Genomic DNA, 16020 nt, shown 5'->3' with positions numbered 1-16020 from the left:
CCAAACAGCCCGAGCTTTTCTTAGAAACACTGTGGCTGTAAGTAGACAGCTGCCTGTATATTTAGGAAAAAAAAAAGAAAAAAGAATGGCTAGCAGCTAACAAATGCAATTTACTGCACAAAATGAAAACTGAAAAACAACACCAACAAAAAATCTCGATGCAGTTTTGTGGCAGTTACGGTGGTCTACAGAAAAAAAGCAAGGCTCCTAGGGAGAGGTAGCACATCTTTTATCAGAACAAATAGTACTGTTAGAAATAAAAACAAAAACAGACCTGCTTTTGGATGCAGATAGCTTGAAGAGCTTAGAGGGAACATCTCTTTGATCTAAAATATTATTATTCCTACTCCAGAACTAAAAGCTATTAGAAGAAAGTCAGTGAGGCAGGAGAAGGGGACAAGACTCTGGGTTTGGAACAACTGATATCGCTGAATCAAACCCAGTGAACTTGAAAAGCTTTTGTGCCTGAACGCACATCAAACGATACAACAAAGTTTTACATCAAAGCCTGTTTATTTTTAAATGAAAGCACATACTGTTTTTCAAAGGCTAAGCAGCTACATGTAGTATTTAAGGAATATTAGGGTTGGATAGGGCCTGGAAAAGTCATGCATCTCTCTCTTGAGACAAGACCAGCCCTGTTTCTGAAGACTCTGGAAATAGAAGAAGGCATCTCTTCAGGAGTTTCACTGGGGCTCTGTGCAAGCAAATGAAATTAGAGTGTTTAGGTACTAGTTCTGATGCAGAGTTTTTATACTCAGTAGACAGCTTGCACAGCTCCTTAGCAATAAGATCCAAGCCCAGATACAGATTGGGTGGAGAATGGCTTGAGAGTAGCCCTAAGGAGAAAAAACTGGGGGTACTGGTTGATGAAAGACTCAACATGAGCTGGCATTGTGCATCTGCTGCACAGAAGGCCAACTGTGTCCTGGATTGCATCAAGAGAAGCATGACCAGCAGGTCAAGGGAGGTGGGTCTGTTCCTCTACTCTGTTCTCATGAGACCCCACCTGGAGTACTGCATCCAGGTTCAGCATTCTGGGGCTCCCAATGCAAGAAGGACATGGGATTGTTGGAACAGGTCCAGAGGAGGGCCATGAAGATGATCAGAGGGCTGGAGCATCTCCCCTATGAGGACAGGCTGGGAGAGTTGGGGCTGTACAGCCTGGAGAAGAGAAGACTCCAAGGAGACCTCATAGTGGCCTGCCAGTACCTGAAGGGGGCCTACAGGAAAGCTGGGCAGGGACATTTAAGAAGGGCAGGCAGCTACAGGATGAGTGGAAATGGCTTCAGACTGGAAGAGAATAGACATTAGATACTAGATATTAAGAAGATATTCTTTACTATGAGGATGATAAGAGACTGGAACAGGTTGCCCAGTGAGGTTGTGGATGCCCCAGACCTGCATGTGTTCAAGGCCAGGCTGGATGGGGCTTTGAGCAATCTGTTCGAGTGGCAGCTTGTCCCTGCCTATTGCAGGGGGGTTGGAACTAGATGATCTTAAAGGTCCCTTTGAACCCAAAGCCTTCTATGATTCTGTGAATAAAATACCCTGCATTATTGCTTAGTAGTAAAATACTTCAAAGACTCAATTGTGTTTGAAGCCACCAAAAAAAGGCAGCAAGCAGAAATGGCTGAAACCACAATGTTACCTCTACAGCTGGGGCTACGGTTTCATCATTATAGGATTTGAGAAAAAAATGTAAAGAAGGAGGATCTCAGAGCAGTTGGCATTAGGGCAGTGATGAACACAGGAACTGCTGTATTCAAGGTTTTCCTCGTAAAATATGATCCAAGGCAGCCCTGCCAAGTGGCAGGAATGAAAGCATTTTCTAGAGCATCATTTCCCTCAGCCTCTCAGTGCTGTTTAAACACCAGTCTGTTTTCCTTCATAATCTGCATGCAAAATGCCCTGGTGCACTGGAGGGTACTCCAACCAGCAGAGTGGAAGGTTCGTTAGGGAAGGAGGAAAAAACTGTAAAAACACTGCGGACACAGACAGTCTCAGCAATGTCTCTCTCTGGAAAGCTGAGCAAGCTGAAAAACATCCAGATGAAGACAAAGAGGTTTGGTAGGAGGTCAGTTCCTCCCCATAAACAGCAACGTTTTGTTTGCATATGAAAATAAGGGTGAATCTGTGTGCTTGCTCACACTGCTTAGTGTGCAGAGGGCAAAGAAAAAACACAGCGCTGCTTGCATATGTTAACATAAGCTAAGCAAATTTAGCTACTTGTTACTGGGAAGTTTTACTAACCAAGTGATAGGCCATAATGAAAATGCTGAACTGCACATACAAAGAGCAGCTCAGAACATGGCTCCTTAGCCTGCTTTTCCCCGCTTTGTCCTTCTCCACCCCCTTCCTCCCCACTACCAACTTAAATAAATATGCTAATGAAGAGTGAGCCTTTTCTGCTCCATGCTTTATACTCTTAGATTCACATTGTTTGATCCTCAACATGTGGCAGTGGAGTTTCCAAGCTCAGGGTAGTTTTTAGTGTCTGTGTGAATGAGTCATTATGTTTCACTTACCCTCGTGACATTTTGGCTGACATTAATATAATCCATGTTGGATCACCATAAAAAAGGAATTTATTCAGAATCCACATTTTAACTACTTGCCTGCCCTGGCATTAATTGGCATTCATTTATCTTTGTGATCTTTGAGATTTTTTTTCTAAGGGTCCACAGAGGGTTACATGTTAAAAGGCAAAGAAGAATGAGTTTACACAAAGAAAGCTTTGGAGAAACATTTCTGCATGTGTTTAAAAGCAAAATTTTATGGAGGAACATGAGAACTTTATGAAAATAGCAATATAATCATAGTATCATTACTGTTCATAGGTGTCTGTGTTAATTTATGACTTACCTCTTACTAAGGCCCACTATTTCTCTGCAAGGTATCAATAACATGAAACCAAGTCCTCTGTTTTCAAGTAATCAAAACAAGTACACAACTCTAACATGTTCACCCATCAGTTTACAAAAAAAGCAGCAGCTACCATTTAAAGTGACAAAAAATGCCATGTTCCATTATTGTTTGGGCTTTTGAGGAATTTGGGCAGGGGAGGGGGGCTATTGAGACAGACTTTAAGAAACTGACGTAGTAAATGGAAGATTTACTAGTACTGGCAAAAAGCTTCTCAGCCTTGCTGAACAGCAAAATCTTCTACAATGTGGAAGAAAACCTGAATTTGCTTTATAAACATGCATGCCCATCAGCTCTTTCCTCCAGCTATGTTAATTGTTTTAGCATGGAAATGTTGTTTCATTAAACACACTTAGCATTTCAGACAGCAAGTTAGCTTAAAATGAGATCAATTTTATGAAAAAAAGTCATGAAAATCAAGTTCTCTTGCATGTACTTCTACACATTACCATCAATGGTCCCAAGCTTTGAGTCAGCTTATCATTGATGGTTTTGTTATAATGTATGAAGAACAAAGAAGAGAAGCTCCTCATAGATTTTCATGATCTTGCAAACTTGATCTTCCAAGAGCCAAGGCAATGCAAGAGTTACTTACTCAGGTGCATAAGAGTGTGGTGACTGAGATTTGTTTAACTTCCATCATTAAAAAAAAAAAAAAGGTAAAAAGTAAACCTTGATCTCAAATCCATGGAGGGGAAAAAAAAGCAGTAACAACATGGAGCTGGATCTGCAAGATTTCACAATCTATGAAAAAAAAAAAAAAAAAGGAGAAAGCTTTCGCTCAGCAACCAGCTGATCCTTATTGGCATATAAGCAAAACATTCACCTTTATATCTACTGCGTGCATATGCATCTTCGTCATCTTCAAGGGGTGAAATTCCAGATCCTACAATAGAAAAATAAGGAGAAAAAACTGCAGCAAGAAAGGAAATATAAATTAATAAAAGAAAGCTTTGCCAAAAGACATGCATGATTAGAATGCAATGATCTATGCAATGGCATCAGTATGGGCTTCTCTCAAGCTCAGATTCATAGCAGAACCAATTTATTGTGAATTTGGAAGGGGTAAATTGATTTAATAATCAAGTGAAATAAAAATCTTTCTCACTGCTCCTAGAGCAATGTTGTGCAATGTCTCGATGCACAATTTCAGTCACAGCTCCTCTGCTATGGAAAGCTCAGCTTCCATGATCTATTGAGCAGCAGAGGAACAAGTGAAGGGACACTCCAAAGAATTCACTATAAAGTGGTTCCAATAGTGTAAATGGCTGTTAAAAGCCATAAGGCCCATCAGCAGAAGTAAAAAGTGTGTAAGTCGAGAACAAGCCCCAAAATCTCTGTGATTTTCATACCAAAATCAGAGCACACAAGTTACACTCATACCAAGAACACAGTTTGGTATCAAGCAGTCTTCTGCCGAAAGACTCCAAGACATCCAGACTGCTCAGAAACCACTGAAACTTTACTTCCTACCCTACCAACCTCTGGAAAACATACTTTGTTACTTCAGTATTTTTTGTACAACCAATGCATCCTTCCCGCATCACAACTTTTTTCAGCTTCCTTCTCTCTATACATGTTTCCATCTGTGCCATTGGCTCAAAATTCCCAGCTTAAGTCACCAGCAGAAAGGCAGCACCTTTCCTCCACCCCACCAGCCAAGGCAGAGGCAATCTCTCTCCTCCTCATACGACAGCACAAAGCAACTGGTAGGCTAAGCCAATGAGCCGAAATCCATGGCAAACGCAGGTGCCCTGATCTACTTGTCTGCCATTTTATTCAAAACCCCAGAGAGAAACTCAGCCTAGTATCTGCAGCTGTTCCATGGAAGAAACTTGCATGCATTGGGTCCTGCTGCAAAATGGCACCTCCCCCAACTGCGGCACTGCTTTTGAGAGCTTGGGACACCTGAAGAAGAGACTCTGTGTTGCCCATGACTCATCTTGCCTTACTACAGGCACAGGAACATCAGGCACGAGCACCCAGCACTCAGGACCAGTTTGTGGTGTTCAGCAGCATCTCCTGGGAGCTGCAGGGAAGAGAGGGACAAGTGCACCCCACTTCAGACCTAAGCCTTACACCAATACTGCAGTTATGTGAACCTTTTAGAATCCCGCATGGGAAAGAATAAAGTCATACATTCAATAAAATCAGCAAAAAATACATTTCTTCTGATTCAAAGCTTATTGTTACCACTGGGCACTCTTCCACCAATTTTCAAAGGCTTTGAGTTCAGTTCTTATGAAGCTAATTTCTAGTTCTCCCATGAAATCTGAAGTTTTATATAGCAGACTTCTTACCACTTGAGAACTGTCTCTCTGGATTCCTTCTTTTTGTTGCTGCTGTTGAATTTTTGATGTCATCTTAAAAACTTCTCAACATAAACTTCATTGCATTTGAAATCGGAGCACACGATATAAAAAAACCACACTGGGATCCCCAAGGGCTTCATGAAAACCTTGATATGTAAAATGAAAACCCCTCTAAGCATCAATTATTCTGTCAGAAATTGGGATACTCTTAGCTAATTACTTAGCTTGAGAGTTAAAAATGAAAACAGTGAGGTAACGTGCTTTAAAGTTGTCCAAGTTTTGCTGTGCAGGGACTTAAGCATTTAAAAATCAGTGCAAGTTAGGTTTATCTCAGCTTCCCATAGACAAAAAAAATAATTAAACATTTTTGAAAGTCCTCCACTAAAAATTGGTCTTATAAAGATGTGCACTGCTCTAAAATAAGGCTCTGTCCTTCAAGATTTGCCACAATGCACTGTGGATGAAAACAAATAAAATGAACTCACCCAGAAAGGTATTATTTGACAACTTCCACTTCCTGATCATTTTATTACTAGAAAGTAGTTGGGCTTCTCTACTAACAGGCAATGTTTCATTACTATTAATAACCATAACAGACTTGGCTCATGGGAGCTGCTGAAGAGCTTTCCCTGCTTTCCATTTGGTGGGTCTCACTCCCATTTTTCCTGTGATGTCTTCTCACATCGCCCAGCAGAGTTGGGGCTGTGCCATGAAGAACCAGCCCCAAGCACAGGGCCCTAGGCAGATGCATCTACACCACCATACGTTTACACAACAGTAGTGCTGGACCTTCACATGGTCTTCTCCATGTTCATGCTGCCTGTCCCCCACCCAAGTTGTTTGACAGAGGCGTCCTTACCTGGCTAGATGTGCAAACGCAGCAGCCCACTAGCAAAGCTGGCTCACATCAGCAGGCAGCCCCTGCCTTGGCAGCCATCAGCCCTGACCTGGAGCCTAATTCCTCATTGCTACTACCACAAGAGTGACACTGATTGCTATTTTAGCTCTTATTTAGCCTTACATACATTGTATGAGCTTACACACATTCGAAATCGACCACCAAATCAAGAAAGGACAAAGTATTGTTCTGCGTTCCGAGTGCCAAAATGATCACAGTATAAAAACTGGGTCTTCCCAAGGAAAACAAGCAACAAGCTACTTGCTACCCTGCATCATGGGACATGTAATAGCAGAATCCTACAGAAATTGGATGTGGATTTTGTTCTGTCAGACTACAAGAAAAACCTCACAAAATAACATTTTAACATGTATCTGCTATGAAATTAATCTATGGAAGTTGATGATCCTTTTAGAAAAAGGAAGAGAGATTTCTTCATTCACAGAATAATCACTAGATGTTTGCAACCAGAGGTCACACAAGGAAGCATTCTCTTTTCTTACATTTTATTAGGGTGTTTTAATGCAACTGCAGGCAAGCTAATAGAAAATCCCCAGTACTGTCCATCACTGACCACCCAGTAGTCTGTGCTGAATTAAAAAAATCCATGGATACAGCTGCAAAACAGGGCAGGAGGAGTGGTAACAGTGTTTAAGCATGCTGATGGAAATAAAAATCCCTGCATAAGTAGAACTCATTAAAAGAAATTTGATCCTTCTCCAAACATTTACATTTAGTGTTCAACCTGGCAAACTAATGAGATGCTCACCATGCAGTAGTTGCTCATTTGTACTGAGCTTCAATCTGAAAGTTTCGAGATAAATTTTGTCTGTGTTTTGTGCCTGCTGCATTTCCTCCAGAAGTGCTGATGTCTGCCTTAGAGACTTCACCAATTCCTGTCCAACAAAACAGTTACATTTCTCCTTAAGTGGTCTTCCCGGGCTTAATTAGGCCACTTATTTGACCCTAAATCCACTCAAAACTGTATGCAGACATTGATGTTTAATGTCAAACATATGATGAGGTACTCTGCTCTTACAGTACCACAGCCTACACTCAGTGAAGGCAGCTTTCTCATGATGACTATTTCCACACACACCAATATTTGCTCTTCTGGTTTTGGTCCTCTGAAAAAGAAAGGGAGAGAAGCGGAGCATGTAGCTGCATTCATGAATTAGCACAGATTCCAATGTCAGGTCCATATTTGCAAACAATACAAGGTGTATTAATTAAACAGATGAGCCAAACATGCACTGAGCAAAATACTGTATTCCTTGGAGCTGATCACCCTTCTCTTTCCCTATTGATAAATCAGCAAAAGCTTTGAGATAAGACTACACAGTCTGACAGTCAAGAGCGACGATCAATTTGCAGGGTTTGCTTAGCCAAAGAAGGAAGACATGCTATCAGACAGCAGAGGGAGTTTTAAGAGAACTTCTGCTGTCCCTCCCAGTTTTGCTCAAGAATTCATTTGTCTTAATATATTACTTCTTTGTGCAATCTCTTAGCAGATAGAAAGAACTGTTCCAGGAAACAAGATCCCAAATTCCACCAGATTTTTTAGGCACACCATTTCAGCCTATGGCAGGCATATCGTTCTAATGGGCAGGTAACTTCCACAAAAACACCTTTTGGTTACTGTACAGTAATAACCTGTAGTAGGAAAACAAATTTCTCATTCTGTCTACCACAACACTTGCCAGAATTGGAAAAGCTATCAAGAATTGCTTAGCCGTCTTGTTTCTACAACAAACAAACAAAAACGTGGCACCTTCTCCAACCTAAAGATAGGCATTTTCGTTTTGGATCATTTAACTGAAGGCCAGGCTGGATGGGGCTTTGAGCAACCTGGTCTACAGGGAGGTGTCCAGGTCTATAGCAGGGGGTCAGAACTAGATGATCTTAAAGGTCTCTTCCAACCCAAACTATTCTATGATTCTAGTTCCAACAAGCACTCCCACAGAATGGCTTAGCTTAGAAAGGACTTTAAAGATCACTAACTCCAAACTCCCTGCCACAGGTTGGGACACATTCTGCTAGACCAGGTTATTCAAAGCCTCATAAGCAATGCAAAGACTTAGAATAATAAAAATGCACAAAAAGAGAAATCAGCACAATTTCGGTTTCTTTTGAAAAGTTAAACAGAAAAACAAAGTACCAACAAACAGTAACAAGAACATTAAGGCCTACATCTCTATATAACTATTAGTTGAGCTATTCAGCACAAGTATATGCCAAGGTCACTGGGATTATCTGCATGGGCAAAGGGAACGAGGCCTTGTGCCCCCACTGTCTGATGTCACTGATTACACGAGTGGCTCCATGTGGGCAGACTTAGGGATGCACACAAGAATGTTCACCCATGAGGCAGATACTGCATACAGGTGTGCACAGGAACAGCATTTAATGTCCTATTGTGTTATAAATCCTGTATAATTGACGAAAGGAAGGAATGTGGGCTGTAAGAGGCAGATTAGCCAGGCAAAGTTGTTTTTCCCATGACTAATAAGCAAATTTCTAAACTTTCAACTTTGATTAATTGAAAATATGCTACAGACTGCAACAGTCTTCTTCATGAAACAAACACAAGCTTTTTTTAATGTTTACTTCCCTGAGATATACAAGCTCAGTCACTGAAGTACAAGAGACTACCACGCACTGCAATAAGGGCTTTATTCAGAACAGAGGTATATACTCCTCCCTTGTTCAGTATTAGGCAAGTTGAAACTTACAGTCCTTCCCATTGGTAACAGCTCAGATGTTTTCAAGAAATACTATTTTGCCACTTTCCACCATGGAGTCTCTAAAGCTTTCCCCCCCCTCCCCACTTTATCACAATCTTTTGTTTAAGGTTTACAAAGATTACCTAAAATTCACATAAAAACCAGCAGCTAAAGTCAACGTGCCAGTTGTAGCTTTATGTTATACTCAACCTTGAAGTCTTAAACATAGCACCACTTCACTTAAACACGTAGTTCAGAAAAGATCAGTGCCTTTCAAATTTTGGAACTCTGCTGGGAAATGTAAAACAAACAAAAAAACCAACCCTAAAAATACAGTGCTAAGGCCAATTTCCAGCGTCAGTTGTAATGCAGTTACATTGCACACAGAGAAACAGAGCTAGATAAATGAGCCTAGATAGCCTCTTGTCTGGTGTGCAGACACGAGCAACACGTTACTGGGAGGAAAGAAAAGGCTCATTCCACATGTTCTCTATTCTTCTTCAAAACAGGACAGTGATTGGGAAATCATTCATAACCTTCACTTAAGAGAACTTCACTTTGCATGTAACAACACTTGCACTCATTTTATGATGGTAGTAAAGATGGAAAGCTGGGTTCTTAATCTCATCCTTTACTGGCTGAATGTAACATCCCAGTTCTGCAAAGCTCATATGTAAATGTTATCAGCTTCAGAGGCATTTCAGTATTTGTTTAAAAGCCAACTCACAATCAAGTGTGTTGTAGCATCTGGTCTGTAAGGCATAAAAAATCCCCCACAATAAATGTAAACTTTATTTTGATACAGGCATCAAAGCACAATACATAGCAGCAGAAGTGCCAGCTGATTCAATAGATACTGACTAGCACTGAACCTTCCTACAGGTGGGTTGATACAGAAATGCAGTTTTATTAAGACTGCTCCTTTTAAGCAGTCTTCAAGATCCTCTTTCCTCAGAGGATGTTCCCATTGGCTGCACTTTTCATTCTCCTGCCTGACTCAGCCAGTAGTCTTAAGTATCTTTGCAATGCAGACAAAAGCATAGAAACCCAGCAATCCTGCATTCAGCAGGAGCTGTGATTAAATGAGAAGTTGGATCCTCAGTATATTCCTGAAACCAAATGCAGCTCAATTATCCAGACCAAGTTAACAGGTTTGCCAGTAATTCTACATGTTTTAGCCTGGATGTTCCAGAGATGTCTAGCAACTTCCCTGCCTGTACTTAAAAAATACTCACATGGATAGCTCAGACCTGAGCTCCCATGCACACCCACAAGCCACTTGCAGGTTTCTTGCAGGTGTAAGCTCTTTAAAGGCACAGAAAGAAAACTCGTATCAAGAAGCTGCCCTCAGGGCTATATATTTCCCTATTGATTAAGATGCAAACACCATGTTTTAAAGCACAGGTTTCAACTTGCTTCAACAGACATGCCTCCTATAGGATTCCATCAAAGTACAGCTCTTTCAAAGAATTATAGCCCAATTGAAATGCAGAACAGAAAGCCTCATAATTAGCAAGTTCAAAAGAGGTCAGTGATGTCTGAAGTTCATGAGCCAGCAGTAGCTTGTGCCTTGTGGAATAAAACCACCCAATTACTCAGAAATCATGAATCTGATTAGGAAAGTGCAGGCACAGGTTCTCTTCCCAGAAGACAATCTCTTTCCTCTTTCCTTGCCATCTGTGACCTAATGTGACTATGAAGAAACTGCAGCTGACAGCAAGAACTACAGGTGTTTCAGAATGTTTCAGAGTATGTTTCAGAATTTGGATGAATTTCACATGTTGAGAGTACTACTGCTGTACACAGTCAGCTAACAACATAGAGCTTGTTTCACATGCTGGCAAACGCTGTGTGACACAGAAAACAATACTACTAGCATAATTTCCCACTTACTTCAATGAAATCACATACTCAGAATAAGGCAGGCTTTGTCCATACCCTTTACTCTCACAAAAGTCACTGGTGAGATGGAAAGAGCACAGATGCAGAAGTTAGTGCTTAACCAAGAAATGCTCTTGAAAATAACATTAAGCTTCACTCCCATTTACGTACATCTGTCAATATCTTAGATACAGCAAATCCAAAGCAGAACACTTTCCATCACTGGTTTGTGTTATTTCTCTCCTCCCTGCAGGCTGGCAATAGGAGTGGAAGTTGTTCAGGTGGCTCCGAGCCAACCCAGGCAGAAGGCCGTTAACACAGCGTTCAAGGAAAAGCTGGCAGACTTCACAAGAGGCTACAGACTCCCTTGCCAACACATGTGTGCAGCCCAGGGAATTTAATGCAGCCAGAGGCTGCTCCCTGCTATCTAGCTTCATTGCAAATGTATAACCACAGGTTTAGTGTCAGGACGAGGAAGGCATACTGCTTATAATATACATCACATTGTGCTTAATATAGACTTGTGAAATATAAGAACTAGATAAAATAGCTTCTGCTATTGAAATGAAGTGTTGATTTCTGTTAAAAAAAAAATATCTAAACTAATAAAGACATACTTGGGAGCTGACATTGGTATGTCTGCAACAGAAGTGTCACTCATCTTAACGTTGTGCTTCATTTCCTTCCACATGGATCACATTCCCTTGATTGCTGAGCAGCACAGTCCACAAGGTACCACAATGATTCATCAAACACATGGGCGGTGGAGGTCAAGCTGGGAGCTTGTCTCAAAGAGAAAACTCAGAATGCTATGTACATGAACATCATGAAATACTGGATGGTCAGATTTTGTTTAGTCTGTTTAATCTGGCAATGAGTCCAAAAACATTGAAATAACTAGGTGCAAAGAATGAGGAAGAAGTCAGTTTCAGTGCTGGGTCTTTTTTTTTTTAATAATCTGTCAAGAGAAGACCCAAGAGCATATGCCCTTTCCTTTTAAAAGGTTCCATCTGATGGCAATCTTGCTAGAAAGCTGAAATACAGCAAAACAAAATAAAAACCCAAAAGGGACGGATGAACAAAACAAGTCCTTGAATATTTAGAATGGCAACATATTATGCCAGCAGGAAGCCAAAAGAGAGAGAATGGAGAAAAATGTTCTTTTTATTCAGTCTATGAGGAACTTCAAGTTCCATTTTTGCTTAAGAAACTCATCAATAAATAATACTAGAAAAATAAAGATAGCATTTCTCTTCCTGATCAGGAACAGTCACAATATCACAAACTGCTAGCAAAGAGAGGAAAAAAATGCATCATGAACACTGAAACATAGATCAGTTCAAATGAATAGAATGTACATTCCTTAACCTATATATTTAAGAAGAGTCAACACCCTCCATTACAGCTACATAATATAGAGCTAATGTATATTATTATGCAGCATGAAGCTATTTGTGATTCTGAGCACACAGAGACTCTAAGCCTAAGTCTAAGAGCGTAAGTGTAACAGGAAGGCAAAGAATTCATTATTTACATCAGTTACAGAGTTGCGCATGGAAAATATAGACAGCTCTTGATACAGAAAAATTCACACAGTCTGACAAAATAAGAAAGGAGGCTCTCTGTCCATATGCTGTTTGTGGTCTGGACATGGACAAGTAGTGCTCATTTCTTTGTTGCTCTCATATTTGCCTACAGATCAACCCAGATTCTGCCCCATCCTGGCAAGCATCAGCTCACCTCCATCATTTACAGCTTTGCTGCTGCTCAAACAGACTGCAATAATATAACCTAAGCACAAAGTTCCTGGCAATCAAGGAAACTCCAGCTGTTTTATATCCCTGCTGCATGCCTTCACCTATCCTATTTTCTACACTGGCTTGTCACAGCAATTCTACTCTTCACATATGTATGGCCCTGTTTTCCACAGAGGTTTCATAGCTTGACCGAGAACTTCTCATCTCCATCCTACTAGCAGACCCTCTTCTTCTGCCAGGACTTCAGAGACTGGTACTATCTACAGACAGGCATGACCAGTGGCACTCTCTTTTCTAAGGCCTTTTCCTGATGGGTCTTATTTACAAACCCTAAAAATCACAGCGATATATAAATTTAGAAATTTGGAGCCATGAGAACAGGCAGGGGCCTTATTAGGTTTTGTCTTACTGAAACAAAGCAACGTAGTTGTGCTGCCAGTATCGCTCATATGTGAGCATCTGATCTCATTTAAGTCTTCCAAGAGCTGGGCTGGCTGGAGCCCCCCAGGGCACTCAATGGACTGCGTTCTGAGGTCAACAGCCACCCTCAAGCAACAGCTGCTTGACATGAGCCAGCAGTGTGCTTACAGCCCGGAAGGTCAACTGTACCGTGGGCTGCATCAAAAGAGGGGTGGCCAGCAGGGTTAGGGAGGGGACTGCTTCTCTCTGCTCTGCTCTCACCTGGAATATTGCATCTGAGGCCCGCAGCATAAGAAAGACTTAGAGCTGTTGGGGCAGGTCCAGAGGAGGCCACAAAGATGATCAGAGGGCTGGAGCACATCTCCTGCAAAGAAAGGCTGAACAACGCTGGTTCCCTCAGCCTGGAAAAAAGAAGGCTCTGGGGAGATCACATGCTGCCCTCCAGTACTTCAGGGAAGCTTATGAACAGGAGGAAGACTGACTTCTTACATGGTCTGATACTTATAGGACAAGGGGGAATGGCTTCGAATTAAAAGAGGAGAGATTTAGGTGAGATACTAGGAAGAAATTCTTTCCCCAGAGGGTGGTGAGGTGCTGGCACAGCTGCCCAGAGAAGCTGTGGTGCCCCATCCCTGCAAGCACTCAAGGCCAGGTTGGATGGGGTCCTGAGCAGCCTGAGCTGGTGTGGGGCAGCCCTGCCCACAGCAGGGGATTGTAATTAGATAGGCCTTAAGGTCCCTTCCAACCAAGCCATTCTATGATTTTATGACTAGTCTGTCCCTAAGCTATCTGAAAAGGTGAAGAACTATGTCAGACTTTGGATGAAAACCTGATGGCAGGGAACTTCCCAACATGACTATCATATTTTCCATCATATTTGAAATGTCATGGCTATCAGGTGAGGTCCTGGATGACTGGAGGAAGGGTCACGTCACTCCCATTTACAAGAAAGGGAGCAAGGAGGAGCCGGAGAATTACAGGCCAGTGAGTCTCACCTCTGTGCCTGGGAAGATCATGGAACAGACCCTGCTGGATGACATGCTTGATCACATGAGGAATGAGCGTGTGATCCGAGACAGCCAGCATGGCTTCACCAGGGGAAGGTCATGCTTAACCAATCTGGTGGCCTTCTATGATGGAGTGGTGGCATTGGTGGACAAGGGAAAGGCAAACGATGTCATTTACCTAGACTTGAGCAAGGCCTTTGACATGGTCCCCTACCACATCCTTATCTCCAAATTAGAGGAATAGGGATTTGATAGGTGGACCACTCGATGGATAAGAAATTGGTTGAAAGGCTGCAGACAGAACCATTAATCACCATCCTCTACGTACAGGTGGAGACCAGTAATGAGCAGCGTCCCCCAGAGATCTGTCTTGGGACTGGTGCTCTTTAACATCTTTATCAATGACATCGACAGCAGAATAGAGTGCACCCTCAGCAAGTTTGCTGATGACACCAAGCTGAGTGGTGCAGTTGACAAGGTGGAAGGAAGGGATGCCACTTAGAGGGACCTCAACAGGCTTGAAAGGTGGGCCTGGGTGAACCTGATGAGGTTCAACATGGCAAAGCACAAGGTTTAGCACTTGGGCTGGAGAAATCCCAGGCATCCATACAGACTGGAAGGAGCGGCCCTTGAGAGCAGCCCTACGGAGAAGGACTTGGGGGTCCCAATGGATGAAAAACAGAACATGAGCCAGCAGAGTCCCCTCAGAAAGCAAATTTATCCTGGGCTCCATCAGAAGAGGGGTGGCCAGCAGGGACAGGGAGGTGATTGTCCCTCTCTACTCTGCTCTTGTGAGGCCCCATCTGGAGTACTTTGTCCAAGTCTGGAGCCCGCAGTAAAAGAAAGACAGAGAGCTGTCGAAGAGGGTCCAGAGGAGAGCCACAAAGATGATCAGGGGACTGAAGCACCTCCCCTATGAAGACAGACTGAGGGAGCTGGGCTTGTTCAGCCTGGAGAAAATAACTGTTAACTTTTAAGATCCAGAGAAATAATATCTGTGAGTATATTTCAATATGCACTTTTTTCCTTATATTAAAATATTCTATGGTATAGAGTGATCTTTGGGATAACTTTACAAAGGAATTGATTGAAAACTAAGTTTGATCTATTCTGAACTGGTGGCAGATGAAAGAAATTTTATTTACTTTTAACGCAGACATTGGAAACTGGCACACCTCAATATCTAACCTTTAATATTGTAGCAATAGGTACACTGCTTTTTTTCCTCTTCTATCTGCAATTCACATAAATAACATGTGAATGTTATTTGGAAGTTCTGCCATTTTACAAATATTTTTCATATTTTACACGGAGACTAAAAGAAAGGTTCCCTAAAAGCAAACAAAGACAAATCCCGATTTTAACTATCAGACAGTAATCCTGATACTTGAAAGCTAGCATCAGGAACTATCTATATTCCATAGGAAACTCTTCACAAGATCCCAGGAAACAATAGGAGAGTGGAAAGATGTGAAGTTACTGACTCAAGTTCCTGTGTGTGATCTCATCTAACTCCTTTATAACTGGAGTCCTGCTGTGTCTGAAAGCAACACAGAGCTACTGTACATTCTGTGCTGGCACTGAGCTCCCTTAAAGAAAAGTCGTGCAGGGGAAGTCTTCATCTTCTCTGCTTAAGTCACCACTTCAGAAAAACACATATATACGTGTAACTTTTTAAAAAATCTATGTAATGATCAAACATACATATATATACACATACACACACACACACATATATATGTATATATATAACTGGTTCAAGCAGAACTTCCTGGCTTTGTTAGCTTGCATTGTCTCACTTCTTATGCATAAATGCTACTATAGTATAGAAGTCTATACAGTTTACTTTAAGTTCCAACTCCATGCAAGTGAATTCCTTTTCAGAGAAATATGAAGCATAAACATTGGTTTACAAAATTCATGCTCTAGAGAACGTGCTATTTTTAATCCATGGCACTTGCAAACAGATGAAAGCATTAAAGCACTTGGTATTAATACTGCAGGACCCCTTGGAAGGAAAAGAGACTTCTAAGGACTCCAGGACTTCCCATCCTTTGCTACTGCTTAGCAAAGGTAACATGAAAGCAAAACCACAGG

At 41.7% G+C, this 16020-nt stretch overlaps 1 protein-coding gene across 2 annotated transcripts in view; it reads right to left on the bottom strand.

Annotated features, from left to right (window-relative positions):
• Nucleotides 1–16020, bottom strand: part of SRPX (sushi repeat containing protein X-linked) — a 44621-nt gene that overhangs the window by 14021 nt on the left and 14580 nt on the right. Inside the window, exon 2 of one of the 2 annotated variants that reach the window (XM_085210003.1) lies at nt 3752–3811. The exons of the other annotated variant lie outside the window; for it this stretch is intronic. Coding sequence (XP_085066129.1) covers nt 3752–3811 — 60 coding nt within the window. The remainder of the gene's footprint in view (nt 1–3751; nt 3812–16020) is intronic. 2 annotated transcript variants of the gene reach the window in all.

Source organism: Meleagris gallopavo, chromosome 1, assembly GCF_905368555.1.
Source record: "Meleagris gallopavo chromosome 1, MGAL_WU_HG_1.1, whole genome shotgun sequence".
In the NCBI taxonomy this organism is placed as follows: domain Eukaryota; kingdom Metazoa; phylum Chordata; class Aves; order Galliformes; family Phasianidae; genus Meleagris; species Meleagris gallopavo.
This window is presented reverse-complemented; position numbering and strand designations above follow the sequence as displayed.